The 24,193-nt window shown below is 49.3% G+C and overlaps 12 protein-coding genes across 12 annotated transcripts; 5 read left to right on the top strand and 7 right to left on the bottom strand.

Moving 5' to 3' along the window:
* Positions 1 to 1,113: 1,113 nt before the first annotated feature.
* M437DRAFT_89203 (catalase/peroxidase HPI) lies at positions 1,114 to 3,387 on the top strand (the record flags this gene model as incomplete). Its single annotated transcript, XM_041028989.1, has 1 exon — positions 1,114 to 3,387. One exon carries the CDS (start codon positions 1,114 to 1,116, stop codon positions 3,385 to 3,387), a length of 2,274 nt encoding a protein of 757 aa, XP_040874776.1.
* Positions 3,388 to 4,758: 1,371 nt separating this feature from the next.
* M437DRAFT_12955 (uncharacterized protein) lies at positions 4,759 to 5,709 on the top strand (the record flags this gene model as incomplete). The annotated part of the gene is made up of 1 exon (XM_041018689.1): positions 4,759 to 5,709. A coding segment is annotated over one exon (951 nt), but the record flags the coding sequence as incomplete, so codon positions are not given.
* A 1,773-nt stretch (positions 5,710 to 7,482) lies between these two features.
* On the bottom strand, positions 7,483 to 8,027 carry M437DRAFT_70558 (DUF867-domain-containing protein; the record flags this gene model as incomplete). The annotated part of the gene is made up of 2 exons (XM_041025492.1): positions 7,483 to 7,508; positions 7,601 to 8,027. The coding sequence occupies 2 exons, from the start codon at positions 8,025 to 8,027 to the stop codon at positions 7,483 to 7,485; spliced, it is 453 nt and encodes a 150-aa protein (XP_040874778.1).
* A 777-nt stretch (positions 8,028 to 8,804) lies between these two features.
* Positions 8,805 to 10,169, top strand: M437DRAFT_17271 (alpha/beta-hydrolase; the record flags this gene model as incomplete). Its single annotated transcript, XM_041018896.1, has 1 exon — positions 8,805 to 10,169. A coding segment is annotated over one exon (1,365 nt), but the record flags the coding sequence as incomplete, so codon positions are not given.
* Positions 10,170 to 10,246: 77 nt separating this feature from the next.
* On the bottom strand, positions 10,247 to 10,865 carry M437DRAFT_89455 (uncharacterized protein; the record flags this gene model as incomplete). The annotated part of the gene is made up of 3 exons (XM_041029059.1): positions 10,247 to 10,503; positions 10,578 to 10,722; positions 10,791 to 10,865. The coding sequence occupies 3 exons, from the start codon at positions 10,863 to 10,865 to the stop codon at positions 10,247 to 10,249; spliced, it is 477 nt and encodes a 158-aa protein (XP_040874789.1).
* Positions 10,866 to 11,156: 291 nt separating this feature from the next.
* Positions 11,157 to 12,063, bottom strand: M437DRAFT_61006 (Six-hairpin glycosidase; the record flags this gene model as incomplete). The annotated part of the gene is made up of 2 exons (XM_041023848.1): positions 11,157 to 11,249; positions 11,311 to 12,063. Coding segments are annotated over 2 exons (846 nt in total), but the record flags the coding sequence as incomplete, so codon positions are not given.
* Positions 12,064 to 12,352: 289 nt separating this feature from the next.
* On the top strand, positions 12,353 to 13,983 carry M437DRAFT_61009 (uncharacterized protein; the record flags this gene model as incomplete). Its single annotated transcript, XM_041023850.1, has 2 exons — positions 12,353 to 12,980; positions 13,136 to 13,983. 2 exons carry the CDS (start codon positions 12,353 to 12,355, stop codon positions 13,981 to 13,983), a joined length of 1,476 nt encoding a protein of 491 aa, XP_040874781.1.
* Positions 13,984 to 14,460: 477 nt separating this feature from the next.
* On the bottom strand, positions 14,461 to 15,247 carry M437DRAFT_30258 (uncharacterized protein; the record flags this gene model as incomplete). Its single annotated transcript, XM_041019178.1, has 2 exons — positions 14,461 to 14,913; positions 14,969 to 15,247. Coding segments are annotated over 2 exons (732 nt in total), but the record flags the coding sequence as incomplete, so codon positions are not given.
* Positions 15,248 to 17,091: 1,844 nt separating this feature from the next.
* On the bottom strand, positions 17,092 to 17,841 carry M437DRAFT_60981 (uncharacterized protein; the record flags this gene model as incomplete). The annotated part of the gene is made up of 1 exon (XM_041023846.1): positions 17,092 to 17,841. One exon carries the CDS (start codon positions 17,839 to 17,841, stop codon positions 17,092 to 17,094), a length of 750 nt encoding a protein of 249 aa, XP_040874783.1.
* Positions 17,842 to 18,286: 445 nt separating this feature from the next.
* Positions 18,287 to 19,251, bottom strand: M437DRAFT_89209 (NAD(P)-binding protein; the record flags this gene model as incomplete). The annotated part of the gene is made up of 2 exons (XM_041028990.1): positions 18,287 to 18,953; positions 19,004 to 19,251. The coding sequence occupies 2 exons, from the start codon at positions 19,249 to 19,251 to the stop codon at positions 18,287 to 18,289; spliced, it is 915 nt and encodes a 304-aa protein (XP_040874784.1).
* A 1,200-nt stretch (positions 19,252 to 20,451) lies between these two features.
* M437DRAFT_79524 (general substrate transporter) lies at positions 20,452 to 21,942 on the top strand (the record flags this gene model as incomplete). The annotated part of the gene is made up of 1 exon (XM_041027188.1): positions 20,452 to 21,942. One exon carries the CDS (start codon positions 20,452 to 20,454, stop codon positions 21,940 to 21,942), a length of 1,491 nt encoding a protein of 496 aa, XP_040874785.1.
* Positions 21,943 to 22,034: 92 nt separating this feature from the next.
* On the bottom strand, positions 22,035 to 23,932 carry M437DRAFT_61007 (FAD/NAD(P)-binding domain-containing protein; the record flags this gene model as incomplete). Its single annotated transcript, XM_041023849.1, has 6 exons — positions 22,035 to 22,163; positions 22,225 to 22,432; positions 22,484 to 22,855; positions 22,906 to 23,212; positions 23,270 to 23,724; positions 23,784 to 23,932. The coding sequence occupies 6 exons, from the start codon at positions 23,930 to 23,932 to the stop codon at positions 22,035 to 22,037; spliced, it is 1,620 nt and encodes a 539-aa protein (XP_040874786.1).
* Positions 23,933 to 24,193: the final 261 nt, after the last annotated feature.

Here is a 24,193-nt window from a genome sequence, read left to right on the forward strand (position 1 = left end):
AGATGGGTTTTACCAGTGAGATTGAGCTTGAAGATGAAGACACAGAGGCTTTGTGTCAGGCTTGAGTCGCGGCCTCCTTCAAGATCTTAGGAAATTGGTTTCCGTGCACATGGCATTTGAATCCGACAGACCTTCCACTCATCTTGGCCGTGTACTTCTAAAGAAATTACTGGAACAATGCAAAGTGGTTAGTAGCGAGCGGAAAGGAGTGTATGCGGCCGCGATCAAAACAGAGCTTGGGATGACCACGGCAGTGATGTTGACAAAGAGCTCGAAAGCTGCCGAAGAAAGTCCTCCACTTTCCGACTGGCGGATTCTGTGGTTTTCCATCAGGGTCGTTTCTCGCATTCCATGTCCCAAAGTGTAAATACACGTGGTGTCGTGGTCAGCATCAGAACGGCATGTGCCGCTGGTAACGATGAGGGGCATGTCCTCATCGCGCCAAAAGATCCGTCCTGGCAAGCTTTATCGGGCTTTGGAATCATAGCACGACGGAGAAAGCCGTGGACAAACCTGCTTGTTCAACTGGTTGTTCGCGCAACCGAGGGCATGGCTAGACAAATCCATCAACGGTGGTTGGCCGCGGCGGGCGTAACGACGTGCATGCGGGCATCAGATCTGCCGTCTCCACAGTTCTTCCTGGAAGGTCACCTTAGGACTTCCAAGTTGGGTAACTCTTCGCGGTGAGGAACATGAGGGGTATCGACGAGCTGTGAAGCTGAAAGACTCGACCAACTATCTGACGAGGGAACAGGAATATGAATTGTTGGACTGCATGTCAGTCGATTGCATCTTCGAGCAGCGGATTCACGTCATGGTCAGCATATGGAAAGATCCGTCAGCGGGTGGTTGCCGCTGGTTGCAAGAGCCAAAGTCTAAACGACCGAGGGCGGGGAGTTCCATTTGATGGTGATGATGATCCGAATCGAGCAGGTGCGGGGTCAGGCTGTAGCTTCCCCGAGTCGGCGCCGCGCCATTAGCAGCTACCCTACCCTACCCTGATCTTCGACACATATACAAGGGTCTCTCCTTCCCTGCCTGCTTGCTCCTGACTTTCTTCTCCTTCCCATTCTCCTTTTCCCTCTTCACATATCCCCTCACACATTCGACATCATGTCTCCTCCTCCTAGCGGATGTCCTATGAAGGCCAGCCACAAGACCGTCAACACTGGCGGCGGTGGCACTAGAAACAAGGACTGGTGGCCCAATGACCTGAAGCTCAACATTCTCCGTCAGCACACCGGTGTCTCCAACCCCTACAACAGCTCATTCAACTACGCCGAGGCCTTCAAGAGTCTCGACTACGAAGGCTTGAAGAAGGACCTCACAGCCCTGATGACCGACTCTCAGGACTGGTGGCCCGCAGACTTTGGTCACTACGGTGGTCTCTTTGTCCGTATGGCATGGCACTCGGCCGGTACCTACCGCGTCTTCGACGGCCGCGGTGGTGGTGGTGATGGTCAACAGAGATTCGCTCCCCTCAACTCATGGCCCGACAACGCCTCCCTCGACAAGGCCCGCCGCCTGCTGTGGCCCATCAAGCAAAAGTACGGTGACAAGATCTCGTGGGCTGACCTGTTCCTCCTCACTGGCAACGTCGCCATTGAGTCGATGGGTCTTCCCATGGTCGGCTTTGCTGGTGGCCGTGCCGACACATTCGAGGCCGACGAGTCTGTCTACTGGGGTGGTGAGTCTACATGGCTCGGAAACGATGTTCGTTATGCCAGCGGTCAGGCCGGTCCTGACAAGCCTGGTGTCATCGACGGTGACGAGTCCAAGAAGGAGCACACCGACATCCACTCCCGCGAACTCGAAGAACCCTTGGCCGCAGCACACATGGGTCTGATCTACGTCAACCCCGAGGGTCCCGACGGTATCCCCGACCCCGTCGCCTCTGCCCGCGACATTCGCACCACCTTCGGCCGCATGGCCATGAACGACGAAGAGACCGTCGCCCTTATTGCCGGTGGTCACGCCTTCGGAAAGACCCACGGTGCTGGTCCCACCGAGAACGTCAGCGACGAGCCCATGGGCGCAACCATTGAAGAGCAGGGCTTCGGCTGGAACAACAAGTACAAGTCAGGCAAGGGTCCCGACACCATCACATCCGGTCTTGAAGTCATCTGGACAAAGACTCCTGTCAAGTGGTCCAACCACTACCTGGAGTACATGTTCAAATACGAGTGGGAGCACGAGAAATCTCCTGCCGGTGCTGAACAGTGGGTGGCCAAGGACGCCGAGGCCTTCATCCCCGACGCCTACGACCCCAACATCAAGCACAAGCCTCGCATGTTGACTTCGGATCTTGCCCTTCGCTTCGACCCTGCCTACGAAAAGATCTCTCGCCGCTACGCCGAGAACCCTCAGGAGCTTGCCGATGCCTTCTCCAAGGCCTGGTTCAAGCTGTTGCACCGTGACATGGGTCCTCGTTCTCGCTGGATCGGTCCCGAGATCCCCAAGGAGGTCTTCCTGTGGGAGGACCCTCTTCCTGACCTTGACCACCCCGTCATTGACGACTCGGACATCTCCGCTCTCAAGAAGGAGCTTCTCTCGGCTGTCGACCCTACTCAGCTCATCACCACCGCCTGGGCCTCTGCATCCACCTTCCGTGGAGGTGACAAGCGTGGTGGTGCCAACGGTGCCCGCATTCGTCTTGCTCCCCAGAACAACTGGAAGGCCAACAACCCTGCCCAGCTCAAGTCGACTCTTGCTGCCCTTGAGAAGGTCCAGCAAAACTTCAACAGCTCCGCCAAGGGTGGCAAGAAGGTCTCAATCGCCGATCTCATCGTTCTTGGTGGTAGTGCTGCTGTTGAGAAGGCTGCCGGTATCTCCGTCCCCTTCACTCCTGGCCGTGTCGACGCCACCGAGGAGCAGACCGACGTCAAGTCCTTCGAGCACCTCGAGCCCAAGGTTGATGGCTTCCGCAACTACGGCAAGGGTACTCAGCGCGTCCGCACTGAGCAGTTCTTGGTTGACAAGGCTCACTTGTTGACTCTTTCCGCTCCTCAGATGACCGTCCTTGTCGGTGGTCTCCGTGCCCTCAACGCAAACTACGACGGTTCATCGTACGGTATCCTCACCAAGCGTCCTGGTCAGCTTACCAACGACTTCTTCGTCAACCTCCTCGACACTCAAACCGAGTGGCAGCAGGGCCAGGACGAGATCTACTTCGGTCAGGACCGCAAGACTGGTGAGAAGAAGTGGCAGGCCACTCGCGCCGATCTCATCTTCGGTTCCCACCCTGAGCTTCGCGCTATTGCTGAGGTCTACGCCTCTTCCAGCGGCCAGGACAGATTCGTCAAGGACTTTGTTGCTGCTTGGGTCAAGGTTATGGAGTTGGACCGTTTCGACATTGCAAAGGAGCAGAAGCTTCAGGCTCGTCTTTAGATTATGATACACCCCCCACCATCAAAGTAAAATGCTAGCTTATGAATGAATGTAACGTTTCTAATTCTATTTTTCTTCCTCTATTTCAATTTCGTTGCTGTTTGTCGTCCAAGAATGGTTGAGCATTCTGCATTTTGACTATGGCCTTGGCTTGAGCACCCTATCCGCGCGGGTACACCATTTGAGATCAAGAAGAACCACAACACATTCAATCCATTTTACAGCCAAGAGTGTCAACGCCATACAAGTCAAGAAAGATGAACAGCATGAAAGAGCCTTGATACAATAACCTTACCCAAGTTCATCCTGAAGTTTGTCAGCGCGGAGCTTGAGGTCGGTCACAATTACGAGACACTACAGCCACTTTACAACGAAGATCATTACAGTTATACAAGTCAAGACAAACACACAGCATGAAAGAGCCCTGATACAGCAATTGAATCCACACTCGTCTGGTATTCTCTCGTGATGATCTTTATCCAGTGTCGGAGCAGGGTGATACCGGCAGCATCGTCCTGGGTAATCTTCGGTATATGATGGAGAAGATCGCCGTTGCATGCCTTCGCCGTTGCATGGCGAGCACCTTGCACACCTTTCACACCTCGACACCCTCGTGTACTATCAACCCGGACGCTCGTGATCTCGCCCTTGACAAATTCTCTTAGTCCGAATCAGTGAGAAAGCTACTTCACAGCAACATAGTATATGGCGGAAATGAAGTCACTCAGCTCGTGGCTTGACGGCGGAGATGACCGGTGTCAGAGCTTTTCGGTATGGGGGTTTGCCCTTTTCATCAACAGCAGTGGTTTTTGAACACACAGTGGCGGATCTCCGGTGCAAGTGAGCATTGGTTGACAGTAGCCTACATTATGAACTTCTTCTGGAAGGGTAATATCAGAGCTGTTTCGTCCACGTTTGCGACGCGGAGGAGGGACTAGATTTGCTAGACGTGCAGCCCTGAAGTCAAGCGTGGCTTACGCTATTGACTGTATCCTGAGTAAGTCACAATGCGCCTCCTTCTACATGAAAATCTAGCTTGGAAGTTTTGGTTACATTGCTGAGAGGTAGACCATCTTTGACCATTCTGGTGGAGATTCAATCTCCTCTTGTGGCTATTGTTCATCAAGCGTGTGCTCGCACGAATCGACTTCTGCTCTCTTTTATATCATTCTTGTAATCCCTTGCGAACGTTAATCTTCCCTCTGCTTATCTTTCTCTTTCACTCATTTGCTTTCCCACTACGGATTGTTTCTGTCCGGCATTCTTTTCATTATGAGGTTCGAGTCGATTGCAGCATTCCTAGCTGTAACAGTGCAGTCTGTCCATGCGCTCTCTACTCTCAGCACAAGACTCGGTGTTACGACCACCACGGTGACCGCCACAAGCTTCGAGACTGCGACATCAACCGTCACGAGTGTGGCCGAGATCACTTCCGTAGCCACGACATGCACTATTGGAACCACAGCACCAACGCTTGTACAATACTATGCGTCCTGTACTGAAAGTGTCTGGTCGTCTGCAGGACAATACTGGCAGCAGCACTGTTCCGCATCGCTCGTTGGAGGTAGCACTATCCGCGCCTACGCCTATCAAGCTGCACTATACAACTTTCCAGTCAGTGTTTGTGCCGCTCTGAACAGTCTCAACAACCCTGCATCCAGGTGTGCGGGAATAAATGTCAGAAGCATCGGGGGTCTTGCACAGTACTTCCTAGTAAATGGAGATGTATCCTTCACTACCACGACAGACGTGTACACCGACAGAGCTATCGCTGTTTACACGACCAACCCATGCGAGGTCACTACGACAGCCACCACGACCGATTTTTACCCCGTTGCTGAAACGTCAGCCGTTGTCTACACCTCAACATACGAGGTCACCTATCTGGAGACTATCACTGTTTCAGTCCCGGACACATCGAGCTCCACGACCACGAGCACTTCTTCTTCTTCATCTTCTGTGATTCTGTTCAACACTACAGATAGTGCAGCTGCCACTACTGTCATTCATCCTTTATCTAATGCTACATCCACCTTGTCACTCGTTCCAGCCTCGAACACGACCACAAGCTCGATCATCTTGTCAACATCTAACACCTCTCTAAATGCTACGACTCGGAGTCTTGTGCCCATCGCCGTCAATGCCACGACCACAAGCTCGATTGTTCTGTCAACACCTAGGATTTTGCTGAATGTCACGACTCAAACTGTCGTACCCGTTGCCATCAATGCCAGCAACATCACCGCGCCAATCAATGTCTTGCCTGTGAGCAACGTCACAATCATTAATACGTCGTCGAATCACACAAGCGCTAGACCTTCACTCTCGTCAACCATTCTCAACCTGACCTCCTCTGTCGTATCCGCTCTGAACACCGCTGTCAGCACAGAAATCTTGCGCTCCACTTCGCCATCACCTTTGTTCTTGAACACCACAATCAGCTCGAACATTCAAGCCACTGCTTCGTCTTCTCCAATCTATCAGAATATTTCGAGCTCGAACTCTGCTCATATGCCATATCTCACCAGCAGCGCGTCTGTAATCATTGCTATCCCCGCTTTGTCAACTTCTGCTACTGCACAGATTATCTCCGCATCTGTGTCGAGCCATGAGTCTCAGACACCCGTCACTTTGACCAGATACATCACCGACGTCAACACCATTACAGCTTGTCCCCCTGAGGTCACGAATTGTCCTGCCTCCCAGAAATCGACTTTCCTCGCTACAAAGACAATTGTCTCATACTTGACCGTGCAGGCTGCATCTCCAACTCACGTGGCACAATCAAGTGGAGTTGATGCTTCGGAAGCTGAATCTGCGATGAATGACGCTCTCAGCAAAACCAAATACACCACCTCAACCTTGTACAGCACGATGACTCAGACTGTGACGGCCTGTCCTTCAAGTGTCAAGGATTGCCCTGCTTCCGAAAGGACTGTGTACTACACTGAGGTTGTCAAAGCTTACACGACCATCTGTCCGGTTGCTGCTTCACCGAGCGAGACAGTTTTACGCACGACATCGAGCAGTATTCCTGCGCCTAGAGTATCGCCAACTAACAGCGACATCAGCAGTACTAGGTACACCACGTCAACCTTGTACAGCACATCCACTCAGACTGTGACGGCTTGTCCCTCAAGTGTCAAGGATTGTCCTGCCTCGGAAATGACTGTTTATCAGACTGAGGTTGTCAAGGCTTACACGACAGTTTGTCCCGTTGCTGCTTCATCAAGTGAAGGTGGTCTGCATGCCACTTCGAGCATTGCCTCTCCGTTTGAGGCGACGCAGGGTAGCATCGCTTCTAGCTCTATGTCTGTCGAAGATGCTACCGGCAGTGAATTGAACCCTGTAGCAGTTCCAAGTGTATTGTCAGGCAGCTCAGTGGTGAGCTCAAAGACCATCTCTGGTTCCGGATCCGTCGCCGTGCTGACTGTGGGCGGGACTCGAACCTATACTGCTGATGGAAAGACCACGACTATCACTCGCGGCTTTTCCGCGATGTCTGTCGCTTCAACTGCTTCCTCGTCTTCCGCCACTACAGAAGCGGTAGCCCCTACTGCTGAGAGCAGTAGCTCCATCATGGCGCTGGCCTCAAGCTCCTCGGGCTCACCAGCCGTGTCTGCGTACTCTCCAGCAGTGTACTCCCAGGGCCTTAACGCTACCACTACTGTGATGCCCAACAAGAACTCAACTGCTGTTGCTATGTCAACAGCAAAGAGCAGTGCTGCCACTTCGGTTGTCACCTCTCCCTCTATTGCCTTATACACTGGCGCTGCTTCTGCTTCAAAGCCACATGCAGTGCCTTTTATTCTTGGTGCTGTCTCTGCCTCGCTTGGCTTTTTCTTCATTGCTTTGTAGATTGAATAGTTTCTTATCCCGATATCGATAACGAAGGAACATAATATTATATTCCACTTCAAACTTTGACTCCAGGATATGGGCCAAAACACGCTCTCGCTGTGATATGTGGTTGTGTCTCGGCACTAAGAGTGCACAAATCTTGGATAGGTCTCAAGTGTTTAGTACTTCGAAATCAAGGTTTCTTCTCGTATCGCTTTGTTGACAGCCTTAGCGAATTCGCCCCTCAACACTCCCTCATCCTTCAACCGATCTCTCAATGCCTTCGGTATCTCAAGCTGCATTCCCGCTTTCCGCTTGCTCCGATTGCAAATGTTCGAAGGTGCCGTCCCAGCCAACGTCTCTCCAGGCTCACGAACCACAGCTTCAAACCCAGCTTTCACCAGCTCCACCATTGTTCTCTTGCATCGTTGCGTATCTAGTCCTCCAATCCACACTCGACGAGGATCATCCCCATCTCTCCTTCCATGTATCGCAACCGCCGTCTCAGCACTCTCAATAAGCTGCAACGCCCTCGGTTCATCAAACCGATGCGAAGCAAGATGCAACTCCCTATGCCCATTTGTATTCCTCAAGCCTTGGAAATCGTACAAAGATAACTCGTCACCTGCTATCGCTGCCGCTATTTGCGATGTTCCGGGCTCAATGTCTCCGCCATGGGGTGCAATGATTACAATAGCAGAATTGCGATTCTTGACTGAGATTTTGTAGTCGATGCCTTCGAGTTTTGTGTTGGCGATTTCTTGGAAGGATTTTCGTCGTGAGCGTGGGGTTGAGGTCATTGTGATTTTTGATGTGAGGAGTTTCTGTGGTCGAAGTCGCATTTAGAGTTGGTAGATCCGAGTATCCTGGCTCATCCAATCTGCCACATTGAGGAAATGCGCAATTGCGATAGCTATGAGAGCGTACGTCGTCTGATGTGTGACATGGATAGAATTTCTTAATTCGGCGGACGACGTTGGTATTCATTCGACCGGCCCCACTTTTCTCGAGTTTGGCTACCCGAGGCTATGTACACATCTGGTGATCTGTCGACTGTACGTACAAACATCACTGGGGCTGGGATTGAACTGTGGCCTGTTCTATTGTCTTTGTCATATGCAGAAGCAATATTGACTTGTTGTTATACAAGAGAGATCTAAGATCAAAGCTATGACACGTGCTCTTGAGATCAGTGACGTCTCGACTTTATGACGATCCCCACGTGTTAACGTCCAATATGTAACCTCAAAGTAGACTTGCCATCTGGAATCACTTCTCGCCAGATGAAACCATTCAGAATGGCAAACAATCTTCTCGAACACCCACTCTTGGGACCTTTGCATGGTGTCGCCCTTGCCGAGCGATTCACTCAGTTCCGTTCTATTCCCTATGGCTCCATCAAGCAGCGATTCGCCAGGTCTGAAATGCTGATGGATGTTCCAAGAAGAAAGCAACTTACGACCGAGCCCAAACCCGAAGAAACATACGATGTTATAAAGCAAGGTCCTCAAAGCATACAACCGTGGAAATCTGCCCATATGGACGCCAAGTCGAATCAACTGCCTGAAGATGTGGAAGAACAAGACCAGGCTGAGGATTGTTTGAACTTGACCATCACGACCCCGAAGGGAACAACACCGGACTCAAACTTGCCGGTTGTGGTGTTCATTCATGGCGGTGCATTCTTCCTGGGCAGTGGACAAAGGAAGTACTACGATCCTCTTACCTTCTGTACTCAAGCGTCAGAGATGGGGAAACCATTGATCTTTGTGTCCATCAATTATCGACTTGGTGCTCTTGGCTTCTTCCACTCTCCTGCTGCAGAAGGTCTCATGCCAGCGAACAATGGCTTGCATGACCAAATCATCGCATTCAAGTGGCTATCACGCAACATCAGTGGCTTTGGAGGCGACAGAGACAACATTACCGCCATTGGACAATCAGCCGGTGGCGAGAGTTTGAGTCTGCACAACATGAGTGGAAGACAAAACCCACTCTACAAACGCTCCATCATGTTTTCCGGCACACCATTGACCATGCCCGACAAAACACATTCAGAACACCAAGACAACTTCCTCGCTCAAGCAAAAAAACTCGACATCGATACTGAAAATCTCAGCAGTATGCAGATTGCGGAGCAAATGATCAAGTGCGATGTTTCCAACATCAGAGACTTGGGGTTTGTTGGTGCTCCTTGTGTTGATACTGAGATCATTCCGCATAGAGATCATGCGAATCAGCGTGACATTTCCGCTGGAAAAGTGTCTCAGGTATCCTGGCTGGAATCTCAAATCATCAGTTCTTGCAGCTACGATGGCAGTATCTCGAACATCATGATGCGCGGCGACGATTCGCGCAAAGATCATGCCAAAAGCTTCATCAAGATTGCCAAAGAAGTGCTCAAGAACCCTGAGAAACTCTTGCAGATCTACGACATCAAAGAGACTACACCAGACGAAGAAGCACTCGAAAAGATCTGTCAATTTGAATCTGACATTGGCTTTTTCTCTGCTGCATTGGCTGTGGCTAGAGGTACGGCTGATAAGACAACGACATACTTTCAACTCTTCGATCTTGGAAATCCTTTCCCTGGTCCGCTTGAGCCGAACAAGTTTGCATCGCATACTTGGGATGTTGTAGCCTTACTTGGTGCATACGAAGACAGATTGCCAGAAGACTATGTCAAGAAGATCAGGGAGTGGCGGGCGAAATATATTCGCTATATCGTCGATGGCGAAGTTCCTTGGTCGAAGTTTGAGAAGGGAGGGAAAGAAGCTATGTTTGTGGTGCCTGATCATGGTTCAGCTGAGGAAAAAACGCTTGACTCTGTTTTGGAAGGTAGACTTCAGCAGTTGTTGGATTTGGCAGAAAAAGAAGGATCTGATGGAGCCGACACTCTTTGGGAAGGTGTTTGTCGACGATGGCTGATGAAGGGAGAGTAATAAAACACACAAAATATTCTTATTCCCCTCGTCTTTACTGGCATCTATAAATTGCCCAGCAAAGCACTTGCATCAACCTATTCAAACTCGCCAAGAACGTTTGTAGGTACACCATCCATAAACAATGGTATGCTAGGCTTAAGTCCATCAAGTTTCCACACTCCTTCTCCATCACAACGATAATAGTGTCTTATACAAAGGTGGACATTCCACGAAGCCACCGTGCCATCAGCAAGATTACGGCGGTGTAGCCCTTGTATCTGCCAATTTCCTACTACTGAGTCATCGTCTTCCTGTTCGAACATGACTGAGCCGAGGAAGTGTTGTGTTTTGACTGTATGAAGCAGAGAATATCAGCATTTCTTATCCGTTGAGATGCGATACATATCGAGATGGCTTTGAACTCACGCCGAGAATCCCCAAGAGACGTCTGCGCAGACATCGCAGCCACGAAATCTTGCACAGAGACGATTTTGTCGCCTAGTGAGGGATCGAGTTCTCCATAGTACATTTTGAATTGTGGAGAACAGATAGACTCGAGTTGTTTCCAGTCCTGCCAGTGTTGGACATGTCAATTCGAGGTGTTTTCTTTTTGGTTGCAGATGGTAGTGATTATCTGACCTTGTTATCGTAGCAATACGCCCACAGCCAGGAGAGGCGGCGGAATTCATGCTCATATTGGATCACACTGGACATTATTGCTTGTCTATTCTTGCTACTTCTTCTTTCTGAGACGGATTGAATCTAAACATCAGATGGAGAGAACACGTAGAGATCAGTACAGCGGTGATGTTGATCAATGCGGAGATCCCGATCTCGGATCCGAGGTCGGCTAGGCCATACCCGACATCCTCTATCCGACAACCCTTATCCGACATGCTCTACAAAACATACTGTACAAGATCTTTGCGACTAAACTATGTTGGTTGCAAATCAGTTGTTCATTTCTGTTGATTTTGACTAATATGCTGTACGAGTCTTGCAACCTCAGCTACACAAATTCTCAACTTCAAGACTGGCCAATATGAAGGCACTAGTCCCGATGAGACTGTTCTCGATAGTCGGTCTTGTGAAGTAGTACTGCAAAGACATTTTTTAGCAATCACATCCATCATGCATTCGTGTCTTGAATTCACCTTACCTCCGCATCCACATTCTGCACACTCAAAGTAGCGATAGAACTAGTGCCACCAAGGCTCAGAGTCCCATTTGAGTTTGTCGTGACTTGAGTCTGGAAGATTGTTTCCCAAAGTCCTAGACCTGCTTTGATGGCTCTATTGCGAAGGTGCGCAGATGAGATGAGTTTCAGACGCACGGACTTGAGCAAAGAGTAGGCAGTCATCAAACTTGCACTTGTCTCGATGAAGTTCGTGGTGTTATTGATGGATGCGCCCGGGAGGTCGACGACTTGCCAGATGCCGTACTTGCCATTAATCGCTGTGGCACGTTCGAGAGCGATGATTTGAGCTTTGATAAGGGATTTGAGGAGGAGCCTCATATTAGTGTATGAGATCTTGTCCGCTAGTGTGTCTGAGGTCTGAGGCGTTGATTGCAGTGTGTCAAAAGCTTCGACTACACCAAGTGTGTACCACGCCAACGAGCGACCCCAGACAGAAGGACTAGCCCCCGTGTCTGGGTTCGCCCAGTGGTGAACTTTCAAGGCATCGTAGCCATGTACTAGCAGACCTGTTCCATCGTTGCATATGGCGTCGAGGATTACGAGTTGCTGGGATACGGCTGCAGGACCAAAGAGGTCGGAATATTGACTTCGGTTACCTGCGCTCAGGATCGCGAAAGTCGGATACGAGTACATTCCATCAGCGTACGAGAGATTCTGATATGCTGTCAGATTGTTGACATTGTTGTAGTACCAAAGACCTCCATTAGCATTTCGCGGTTTCGTCCTTTCTATTGAAACTGATTACTTTAGTGACCTGGAAGCTATTGAGTCTGCATCAACAGGATGTCTATATTGTCATCAGTGACAGTGAATGCAAGCGTATGTGCTTAGCGAGGAAGAGCCGCTCCAAGGCTTGATCTGCACACTTGCTACACTAACCACTTTCAGAAACACGGAACTATCCGAAATTTGAACTCTGGGCAAACTCATCAGGCAACCAACACCGCTTCTGACTCTCCCACACTTGTCAAAATACGAGTGCTCGAACTATTTCCATTGAAACATGGACCGTCTGCCTCCAGAACTCATCACCAAGATACTTGGCTACTGTCCTCGAGGTCGACCATCAAGGGGCCGACCATGTCTTGCACCATATGCGCTAATCTCGAAACAATGGCAACAAATTGTTGAGCGACTTGTTTTTAGCTCTATCAGATTGAAAAGTTCCGAGTTGGGACACTTCGCAAATGTGTATGGCGCCGAGTTAGAGCAGATTCATCGCAGATCTGCTTTGCAACAACTCAAATATACCATTGAACCCACACCCGGCACAGATGAAGCTTTGGAATCAGAAATCGCAACTGAAAGAACGATTGCCAGACAAGAGGCTACGGAAGCCGTCATGTTTAGCCTTGGAGAACTCTACTCGATTTTGAGCTCCTGGTCAACCAATAAGACTATCACTCTCGAAATAGGGTTTCCACAGGAGACTTGCCTATCAAAGGCTGCGACCGAACTGATACCTAGGACTAAGCTTGTCAAGCGTTTCGAGTTCAAAAGTACAGCCCAGCGAGACCCAGTCTTGTTAGCCTCGATCGCCTCCCAGATGATTGGCCTACAAGACATCAAATGGGAATTGGACGACTACGATAAGAATATAAACTCGGTGTCCCGGCGCAAAGCGCGTTACGGTAAGTGTCTGTTCCTGAAAATCGCATCAACTCGCAGCGGCGATTATGAAGCTCTGAGAGCAGAGCGCAGAAAGCCAGTGCCGATGGATGTCATCAACGGGTCATCAACTGCTTTTTGTCCTATGGACAACTTGGCCAACATTGTTCAAATATAGACTTTTCCAAGCAAGTACAGTCGCTTGTGGAGATCTGTCCGTCGCTGCGGACGATTGAGCTCCGCTTTGTCAACGAAACACCATCTGACGAGAACATTGCCGTCCCTAGCATTTTGCTACCGCATGTGCCGGTAGATCATCTGAGTCAGTCTTTGAAACTGCTATCGTCGATGACCGACCTGAGAACTCTGGTTCTCCATAGCGTTGTTCTTTCAGAACAGTTCTTCCAGCAGTCTAAGCTATCGTCGAGGTCACCTATGTGGCCTAGTCTTAGTCGTTTAGAGATCAACTACAGCCCAATGGCGGCAGATGGGGGTTGGTTTTTCGAGAGAGAACCAAACACTGTTGGCATTGAGCAATACAGGAATCTGGTTTCTCGACGTCTCGTGCTGGAACGCATACACAAAACTCAAGAAGACCAAGCCAAAATCACCAACTTTGATCAAGAGTACGAACCTGCACGCCAAGACGACGAAAATGAAGACCTTGACGACGCGGAATGGGGCGATGTGTTCAGAACCTGGCCGTCACAGAGACTCGAAGCTATGCTCATTAGTATGGCACAAGTAGCTGGACAGATGCCGGCTTTGAGGATTTTTACAGCCAGTTCCGATATGCCAGACTGTGCGGCATACCAGCTATTTCAGTTTCTCTACCTTGTGCCGGGCGAGATAGATGCTGGCTGCCTTCTAGACTTCACACACGACAGCGAGCATAGACACCAACGAAGGCTATATTGGCGAGTGCCGAGCTCATGGCGCATGAACGAAGAGCTGGGACGGGCTTGGAGCGATCTACTAGGAGAGGACGGTGTGATCGAGTATCACGATTGGTACGGAAGGGAATGAGTATCGGATCGTGCATTCTATTCATACTTGACAACATGCAAAGCTCCCTTGACTGAAGATGTCTGTCTATTGCTCAACCTGATACACCTATACAATAGTAATAACCCAGCCAGAAGCTATTGGCACATCCCGAACCATCAGACTTCAAGACAGCGTTCCAAGAATACAGATCAGTCAAAGAAATACCATTGTTTTCAGCAAACAACTGTTGGATGTCAGTATTTGATTAGACGCTGTGCTTAGATGACATACTGAACAATAGTCGCCGTCTTTAGCAGCAGCAAACTTGTTGCAATTCGAGACCGCATTGTTGGCTTGGATCGGTGTCGGCGTGTTCACAGTCCGTGTCGTCGTTGGACTGGCGGTGGTCAGGGAGCGGGTTACAGAAGCCGTATCTGTAGTGCCTATACAGTAAGCGTAACCTAGATCATTTCGTATCAGTATCTGTTGGACCTCACATAGACTAAGAATTAACACACCTCCCCAGAAGCCGCTGCTACAGTCCGTGGAGACAGCCGGGTTCCAGCTGTAGAACTGATCCAGTGTGATGAAAGCTTCATTTGCAACGGACGAACATGAATCACCTGCCTGTGCTGTATACCATCGTGTGCAATCTGAAGGTTGTCCTGTTTGAGTCGGCGCCGAAGGTGAAGGACCCGCGATCGTGCTCGATGGCAGAGTTGTCGCACTTGACCCGCTTCTGGTATTGCTTGTGCTAGTGCTCAGACTGTCGCCGTCAACGACATCCACGTAGCTAGGATCTTGCACACAATATTGATATCCTGTCCATAGGTTCGAACAGTCTTTACCAACTGCAGGATTGTAATTATAGAATTGATCTATGTTCAAGCGATATGCGTCGAGGACTGATTGGCACGTATCACCGTCCACCACATCTGCAAAGGAGGTGCAGTTGACAGATGTACCATCCTGATGTATGTGAGCAAGACTTGGTATGTCACAGCATATATAAAGTTGAACTTACTCTGATAGGGAGATCCGATTGCGAAGACTTCCCATTATTGTCTGCTTCAACGGGATCCCCAAGGTATAGCCTTGCACAGTATTGAACTCCGGACTGAAATGCACAAAGCGGCGACGTGACGTTAAGTCCCTGATTCCAAGTACCAAAAGAGTTCAGGTCGACGTCGAAGGATACTGCTGCCAATTGGCATATAGAGTCCCAGAAGGAAACGTCGACCTGAAAGATCGTACCATCGAAGTAAGATTCGCAATCCTGTCGCGTACCATTGGCTAGCGGAAGAGCGGATGATGTTGCACTCGTCACAGTCGTGATATCAGTGGCACTGGGTAAGTCTGCGAATGGCGTGTCTACACTGGCAATCGTGGCTGTAGCTGTGATTGCCCCGAACTTGCCGCTGTACGTATTGACTGCGAGACCATTAGTGGCATGACCCAGATTTATGGATTCAAAAATCCGACTTCTTGCAGGTAGGAAAGAAATTCCTAAACTTATGGTCGTGCTAATTTCTATGTAGCGACTTTGACTTCGGTTCAGCCCAGTATAATGGGTATACGGGAGGGCTCTCCGCAGAGCATATCCTTGAATTCAAGCTCCTAGCGAGATTCCTGGATGATCTCAACGTCAAGAAGGGCTATGATGCATACGAGAATCCTGCAGATTCCCGGGAGGACGTGACGCTCTGCCAGTATATGAAACCCTACTGGAGCGGCCCACCTGCCAGTTTCATCACATACGATGGAAGTGGTGTGAGAAACACCCCAATAAGTTGGGTTTCTAAGGCATACCCAGGTACGTACTCGCACGCGGATGAGTTCGTGTTGCTGGATACCGGTGTGAATGGCGTGAAAGAGAGGATGTGGAGCACCAAGGCGATCTATGACCCGAAAGCCATGGCTAAAGCGGTGAAGGAGAACCCTGGCGCCGCAGTAAAGCGTGTGCGGAAAGTGCTCGGTGCTTGGCAATATCACACATTCGGTTATGTCAGCGACATACTCGTCACGCAAAGAGACAGAGTTGCGACGACACTTGGCGACCTCGAGGATAGGCTTCAAGGCAACACATACACGCCGCCATCAGGGTCCATAAGCCCTTACCAGCGAATTGGATTGAAATCGGAGTGGCAAAAGTGGTCCAAGGATATAGCTGCATCGACCATCGCACGAACCGCGGCATTCCTCGACATGTGGACTTATGAGCTTGAAAAAGATTATGACTCCAATTCATACAGGCAAGAAGCTAAGAAGGACGCTAAGAAGCAGGCTGTGAATGATTTGGTCAGAGCTCTTGTGAAAGCTAATAACGCAAGAAATCCTTGGAACAACCCATTCACATAGGATGTAGACGATAGCTATCATCCAATCTTCAATATACCTAATCGCTTGCCCTCAGTGCTCTGCAGTCACTTTTGAGTTTACATTCCTTTATGCACAACGTACAGTACACAGCGAACATCCTAAGCTTGTACGCAGTTCTCTCCAAGTAAGCATTCATAGATAGAGTGAAATATTCGAGGGACTTGTGGCGAATGCTTTGCACGAAACATCTCACAAATTTCGTTACAGCTATGCAAGTAGGTAGCCTCGCCATCAATAAGAGTTCAGTGCTTCTGCACGTACAGTAGCTCAAACTCCACTTCCCCTTGTACACACTGGATGCATAAACATACTGGCTTTTGAAGCAATGGGCATCATGTTTCTCTCCCGATGTCATTACAGTTCCGCAACAGGTGTCAAACCCTCAATACTTTTGCACAGAGGTCTACAAAACGGATATCGATTGTGGAGTTCAGACCAGGCCGATGAGAGGTGACTAACAAAAAGTGTATCCGCCAATCTTAGCTTCCAAATCAGATCGACATCTTGTTCAAGTTCTCATCATCCAATAAATAGGTCCCTCAGATTATGGCAGGCGGTCTATGCGGCAAGCACTCGACAGTGATGGTACTCGACTTCCGTCTTGACATGTTGGTCGCAATCATCGGTCGATCGCCAGATGACTGGGTCCCGATGATTTTGGTCCCACCGCTATGAATCTTTCAAACCCCAGGGCGAGGCATATCGTGTCAGAAAGCTCACAAGCCTACACAAAGATGCGTTCAGCCTAAAAAGCTATTCATAAAACTCCTACGCGGAAGTATCGTATCCAGGTATGCTGCTCAAAGCAATCGCAATCTTGGACGCATACTCGTGATCGCCACCACGAAAGTTTTGGATGAGTTCGTGCAGCCGGCTTAGAAGCACCTTGACTGTAACACAAGAGGTTGAAGCTTCATCTGAGAAGAAATCAGGGCTAGTGAAACTTGAGTCGAGTGTCATCTGCGTTGAAGAACTCATTGCTTTGACCAGACTCATGGCGATATCGTACACTTTTTCAATGAACCCGACTCCGTGGACCTCCGTTGAAGCTAGACTTAGAATATCGCAGACCGAGAGCAGTTCATTGGCAACATGGTATGCAAAGTCCAATCTTAGTTCCGCGTGGTGAGAGGAATCGAGGAGTAGACCATGCGACATGCAAAGCTCCCAAAGTCGGTCGGTCAACCAGAGTTGGTTGACAGAATTATCTGCTTGTTGACTTTCAAGCAATTGCCGCAGTGGCAAGAGCGAGGTAGAGGGCTCGAAAGACAGACATCTTACAAGACAACCTTCTCGAGCCCGTCGTTGGGCTCTAAACATACGGATTGCCTGCCTGCGATCAAAGGTTTCGTAACGACCGTCGCTGTATTTGCAGTATCCAGCCCAACATCCCAGGACGCTTTCATCGATAGCATTCCGTGACGCAGTGTTTGAAATGTAATAGATGCTCAGCGTGTCAAAAGCCTTCTCGCAGACCACAACATTCACCTTCACACCCGAGAAAGAAACTTTTACCATTGAACGTCCTGCTTGCTCCTCACCCTCCTGTGCGCAACTGATCAACAGCAATACCGAATATGCTCCCCACACACCGTTTACCACTATTAATCCTTCGAGTGGCAGACATGTTGAAGAACATCTACATATCCAGGTTTGGCGCGACAACTCTGTGCTAGAAGTGTTCGTGAATGGTCGCACGGCCTTATCAACACGAATCTATGCTGCGGAGGAAACCATCGGCATAAAGTTCTTCGCAGATGACATGACAACCTTTGCTTTTCAAGGTTCTTGACACGAGAGGCTCGGCGGCAAATCAAGTCTGCTTTTTGCAACACTCTGGGATGGCATTGCAGTGTGAGCCTCATATGATGGCATGATGGTAGTGTTGTCCTGTATCTAAATTCACTATAACGTACTAAAGCATGCTGCACAACAAAGACACCTGAGACATATGTCTCCTGTATCAAGTACTTCCATCGATGATCTCGTTCGCCTTCAATCTCGCCCATTCAGCATAGGAGGTTGGCTTCCTGCCGAGCAACATCTCCAGAACGTTTGTGTTTCCAATGAGTCCATGCTCATTGTAGTACACGAGAAGACGCGTAGCAAATGGTCTCATGGACTCGTTCTTATTGCGGCGAACCAGCCCATCAACAGCCTGTTCAAGAGGGATGCGCTGTATCTTGATCTCCTTTCCAATAGCCTCGCTGACTTGGCGGACTGCGTCAGTATATGTAGCAGGCTGTGTACCGACAAGAGGATAGGTCGCATAATAATGCTTCTGGCGTTCCTCTAAGACACGAGCAGCAACCTCCCCGACATCTCTTGCTGTCACCCATGTAAAGACGATCTCTGGGTTGTAGGGGATAGGATAGACTGGCTCCGCTTCGCGCACAACTTTCTCCATGGGAAAGTTCTCCATCATGTGCGTGGGCTGCAAAATCGTGTAGGGCAGACCAGATTCGATAAGATATTCTTCGGCGTAACGCTTGTTGTCGTGGTTCAAGAGTTTTCGTAGAATTGGAAAAATAACGGATGAGTACACCATATGGGCAAAAGGACCACCAGCAGCACGCTGTGCCATTGCTGCATCAATCATATAATATATTGCCATTGTTTCGTGTTGCAAGCTGAGAAGGGTAATTAGTACAAGGCTCAAAAATTCAGAACTTGCACATACGGAGGGCAGATCATGAAGCAGCATGTAACTCCGTTCAACAGCTTTGGTGCTGTTGTGGGATCCGCCATATTAGCCACGATGACCTCAGTGGTTGGATACTTTTTCTGCAGTCGTTGTTTCGAGGCTTCACTGCCAACATGGAGACGAAGCCGCTTCCATTCTTTTTCGATATGAGGAAGCAGACCTGTACCCTGCTTGCCTGACGCGCAAGTGACGAGGAGAAGATCTTGGTCCGGATTGGCTGACATCTTGCTCACTACCTTGTACTGGGGAGCAAACGAGGTAGAAATAGAGACTACACGGCAGCTGCTTCTCTTTTTGATCTCCCAATACTGGCAGGGGGTTAATTGTCGATGACGTGGAGCCTATGAGGCCTTGCAGATAGATATGTGACACCAATCAGATAAGAGCTCGAGAGCCCCACGGTGTGGGGAAAGCGGCTGATGTCGGCGATAACGGACGAGATCCTCTCATCTCCGAACCATCATATACAAGACCTAACCATGGTTGATTAAGGAAACTCCTGCTCGACGATACGAGGATATCGATGACACTGCCTGAGATGCCATTCCACTACCAGTGCATCCTTCTCGTGAGAAAATGTCGGCAATAAGTGCTGTATTGGCTGATCGGCTCATACAAGAAGCATCTAGTGATCACCAAGGTGATGACTGAGATTTCATCTTCGTATAGACATGTCCCAAAGCCAAAGATATTTTCTCACACTATTGTGTTGGCGAACCATCGAACCATTTTCATGACTTCAGCCCCTGCCAGTATAGGATTGAACGCTATTTTCCAAATGGGCCCATGCTCAGTAGATGCTCGTGTTCTAGGCGCACTAGTCGTTGAGCTTAACGGTGCTCGCAGAAATACTCGCCAAAATCCTTTATATGAATTTTGCGGAGATCGAACTACTGATGCCAAACGCCTCCCAACTTTTGTCCTCCTAATAGCTTCACCCCCCGAGACGTTGATCAAGAACTGCGGAGAGCTGGAGACGACTAACCATGCAAGGCTAGACTCTATGTGTACATCTGTTATCGTGCTTGCCAATTGAGCTCTCTGCCAGCCAAGACTGGCGCCCTTACACTTTCCACAGTACGACTCGATCCTCTTTATGGTTAGCAGCGGCGAAACTCCGTCACTAGACTCAGCCTGACAACACTGCCCATGGGGTAAGTTGAATCGACTTCAAGCACTGCATACCGAGTGCATTGAGTACTGATGCATATATAAAGGCCGATTCCTCCTCGATAACAACTCAGATCTCATCACATCCAGACTTCCACGATAACAAGATAACTTCTTTCTTTCTTATAACAGTCATGACCGATCTACATCCTCACAAGCAAGACGTCGAGACTGTAGAGTGCCTGAGCTCTGCTGTTGAAGTCGACAATGAGACAGTCAATAATGCCCTTCTCGAGACACATGCTCAGAAGAACATGACTGTTCTTCAAGCTGTGCGCAAATATCCCAAGGCTATATTCTTCTCAGCTTTGATGTCGCTATGCATCGTCATGGAAGGCTATGACACTGCACTCATCGGGAACTTCTATGGTTTTAGTCCGTTCAATCGCAAATTTGGCATCCGAGTCAACGACGGTACTGGACAGTATCAAGTGCCATCTGACTGGCAGTCCGGCTTTCAGAACGCGGCTGCTGGAGGTCAGCTCATCGGACTTCTTCTCGCTGGTCTTTTCATCGATCGATTTGGCTACATTAAAGCCATCATAGGTGCTCAGGTCCTTACCATCAGCTTCATTTTCCTGATGTTCTTTGCGCAAAACAGATCGATGCTACTTGCTGGCTATCTTCTTTGCGGCATCCCTTGGGGCGCTTTCCAAGCCTCGGTAACTACGTATGCTGCTGATGTTACACCCATGCGCCTTAGACCAATCCTCACCACCTTTGTCAATATGTGCTGGGTCATCGGTCAATTTTTGAGTGTCGGCGTTCTCAGGGGAGTGATTGACAGAGATGATCAGTGGGCTTGGCGCATTCCGTACGCGGTTCAATGGGCATGGCCTCCAATCATCATCGCTGGTATGTTATTCGCTCCAGAGAGTCCAGCATGGCTTGTCAAAACAGATCAGGTCGAAAGAGCTCGAAATTCTCTTCTCAGACTTAGCTCCGGACACGTAAATGAGGTTGAACAAACCCTTGCCCTCTTGGTGCACACCAATGCACTTGAACAATCAATGGAGATGGCAAGTGAAAGCGTGTCCTACCTAGATTGCTTTCGAGGATCCAATCTAAGACGCACCGAAGCCACCTGTGGTGCGTGGTTAGCACAAGTTCTTGTGGGTATCTGGTTTGGGTCAAACATCATCTACTTCCTCCAGAGAGGCGGACTGGACGAAAATGTGTCTTTCAACTTCGGTCTCGGTCAGCAAGCACTTGCACTTATCTGTACTTCTGCTTCGTGGTTTGTGATGACGCACTTCGGCAGGCGCACTATCTACCTCTTTGGTCAGGCCGTCATGCTCATCTCACTGCTAGTAGTCGGTTTTCTGGGCATCCCAAAAAGCAGCTCTACCATCAGCTGGATTTCGGGCGCCTTCCTCATCATCTTTGTTATCGCCTATCAGACGACTGTTGGTCCAGTATGCTATTGCCTCGTCACTGAGCTACCTAGCGCTCGGCTTCGCATCAAAACAGTCGTTCTAGCACGCATCGCATACAATCTAGCAGCTCTCGGCGCAAACTTCTTGAACCCACCAATTCTGAACCCTTTGGCCTGGAACCTTCGCGGAAAAGGAGCATTTGTCTGGGTCGGATTCTGCGCTCTTACTTTTGTGTGGTCGTTCTTCAGACTGCCGGAAACAAAAGGGCTTTCAGTTGCTGAGATTGACCTTCTGTTCGAGAAGAAGGTGTCGGCGCGGAAGTTCAGTAAGACGGAGGTCGATGTTTTTGTCGAGCCCATCAAAGAATGAATGGAGAATATGTTTGATTTGTATCAACGATATATTGGTCAGTCTGGAAATCGAGCAGTTCTACTTGCAGATTGTTTGTACTCTAGCCAAGCTTAAGTGATTACAAAGCCTTCATAGTTCTTTGCAGCACACTCGTTCAACGATTTGTAGTAATTGGGCACACCACCAAGGTAAATCAGGCATTCTCGCTTCTTACCTGGGATATTGTCTCCCATATACCACTGGATTTTTCTTTAGTGATCGCTCTAACAGTTATGGACATCAAAATCAAATCCTACTTACCGATCGTGCTGTTGGCAGTAGAGACCTGTTGGCGATAGCAGCAACACCCTCTGCCCAAGTGTTGCTAGCCTCCATAGAGGTATCGATGCGATGGTAGTTGTTCTTGCGTATGTGTTCGATCACATCGATGATCCAGTCACCCTGGAACTCGGCACAGGTAGGTCCGTTGCACAGGGCTGTGGGAGCTTGCGGGCCATAAGTGAAGAACCTAGAGAGTCAGTAGCCTTCAGCGCAATGATGCATGCTGGGACCGACTTACATATTTGGGAACGAAGGCACACACATTCCAAGGTTTGTCTTGACGCCATCGCGCCAGAAGTCTTTCAGTGCGGTGCCACCTCGACCTTGGACATTCATATCTAAGATGCCTCCAGTGGTGGCGTCGTAGCCGGTTGCGCAAACCACGAGGTCAAAGTCCCATTCTTTTGCGCTGGTCTTGATTCCACTCGGTGTAATTTCTATCACGGGAGTTTCATTCATGTCGACAAGATGCACATTTGATCTGTTGAAAAGTTCAAAGAAGCCATTCTCGAGGGAGATTCGCTTGCAGCCAAACGCGTGCGGCTTCTTCATAGGTGCGAACTTATCCTTTAGACGGAGACTGTTGAGTCTTGCGCGGACCTTGTCTCGCCTGACGAAATCAGAAAGCATTACTCGTCGCTACGACCCATGGTAACTCACCAGAAATTATACGCTTCGGTGTTTGCCTCGTCCGAGAATAACATGTCTCCATAGGTTGCAAGCCAGAAGTGAAAATCGCCATGGGCCCAGAGAGCTTCATATACGGCTCTACGCTCTTCTGGAGTGTGATCGAACGTCTTTTGTGCCGAGAAACTGTAGTCGATACCACCGAAGGACGATTTGCGACCAGCATATAAGTCAGGGTATTGCTCTCTGGGCAACATTTGGGCGTCTCCATCGAAATCCTGTTGCTTCATGGGTAAAGCAAGATTTGGAGTGCGTTGGAAGAGAACAAACTCAGATGCAACTAGCTTATGGTTATATCACTGACGAGGACTTGTTCTCAGAGACGAGAGGGACTTACGGGGAGCGAGCTCTTGAGAGAGCTGTACACCTGTTGATCCAGTTCCGATGACAGCGATCTTCTTCCCCTTAAAGTCAATGCCTTCGGCTGGCCAGAAGCTCGGATGGATCCAAGTGCCTTTGAACCTCTCAAGACCTTTCCAATCAGGGATGTATCTTTTAGCTGCAAAACCAGTATTGGGCAGGAAGAAAGTTGTATGATAGGTCGTTCCTTTTCTGGTCCTCACTATCCACTTCGAAACTCCTTCATCCCATATTGCAGAGTTGACGTGGCTATTGAAGACGCAATGATCGCGGATGTTCCATGTATCAGCGACGAAACTAAAGTATGCACGCAATTCTGCAGAACCAGGAAAACGTTGTCTCCAACTCCACTCCTTCCAGAGCTTTGGGTCCGAGAATTCGTAGTGTGGAATGGGGATGTCGACTCGAGCGCCGGGGTAGCGGTTCCAGTACCTCAACAGGGTCAGCTTTTAGAGAAGCGAAGAACCGTGCAGAAGGAGAGATTAACTCACCATACGCCGCCAAAATCGGAGCCGTTTTCTACCAGCTTGGCGTTGTAGCCTAGATCGCGTAGTTTCTTCAACTGATACACGCCACCAAAGCCAGCACCAACGATAAGAGCATCGAGGTCGATGACCTGTGATTTGTCAAACTTCTCCATATCTTGTATAATCCAGCACTTGGAAAGCCGTGTCGCGAAGGTTAGATTGTGGGAGATCTACCCCTTTATATATGTGTTGCATCCAGGAGAATGCAACCGGTCAGAGTTGAGCACAACACATAGTGGCTGCTGTAATTAGCTTACTATGGGGCCAATCGGACAGCATCGAGTATCACGTATAGAGTGGCGTGTCTGACAGTCCGTGATCGTGATGCGTGAGGAATATAGTGCTCATTCATGCAATTGCTTGGCTTACAGCTT

The sequence above is a fragment of the Aureobasidium melanogenum genome, assembly GCF_000721775.1.
Source record: "Aureobasidium melanogenum CBS 110374 unplaced genomic scaffold scaffold_49, whole genome shotgun sequence".
NCBI classification, from domain to species: Eukaryota; Fungi; Ascomycota; class Dothideomycetes; order Dothideales; family Saccotheciaceae; genus Aureobasidium; species Aureobasidium melanogenum.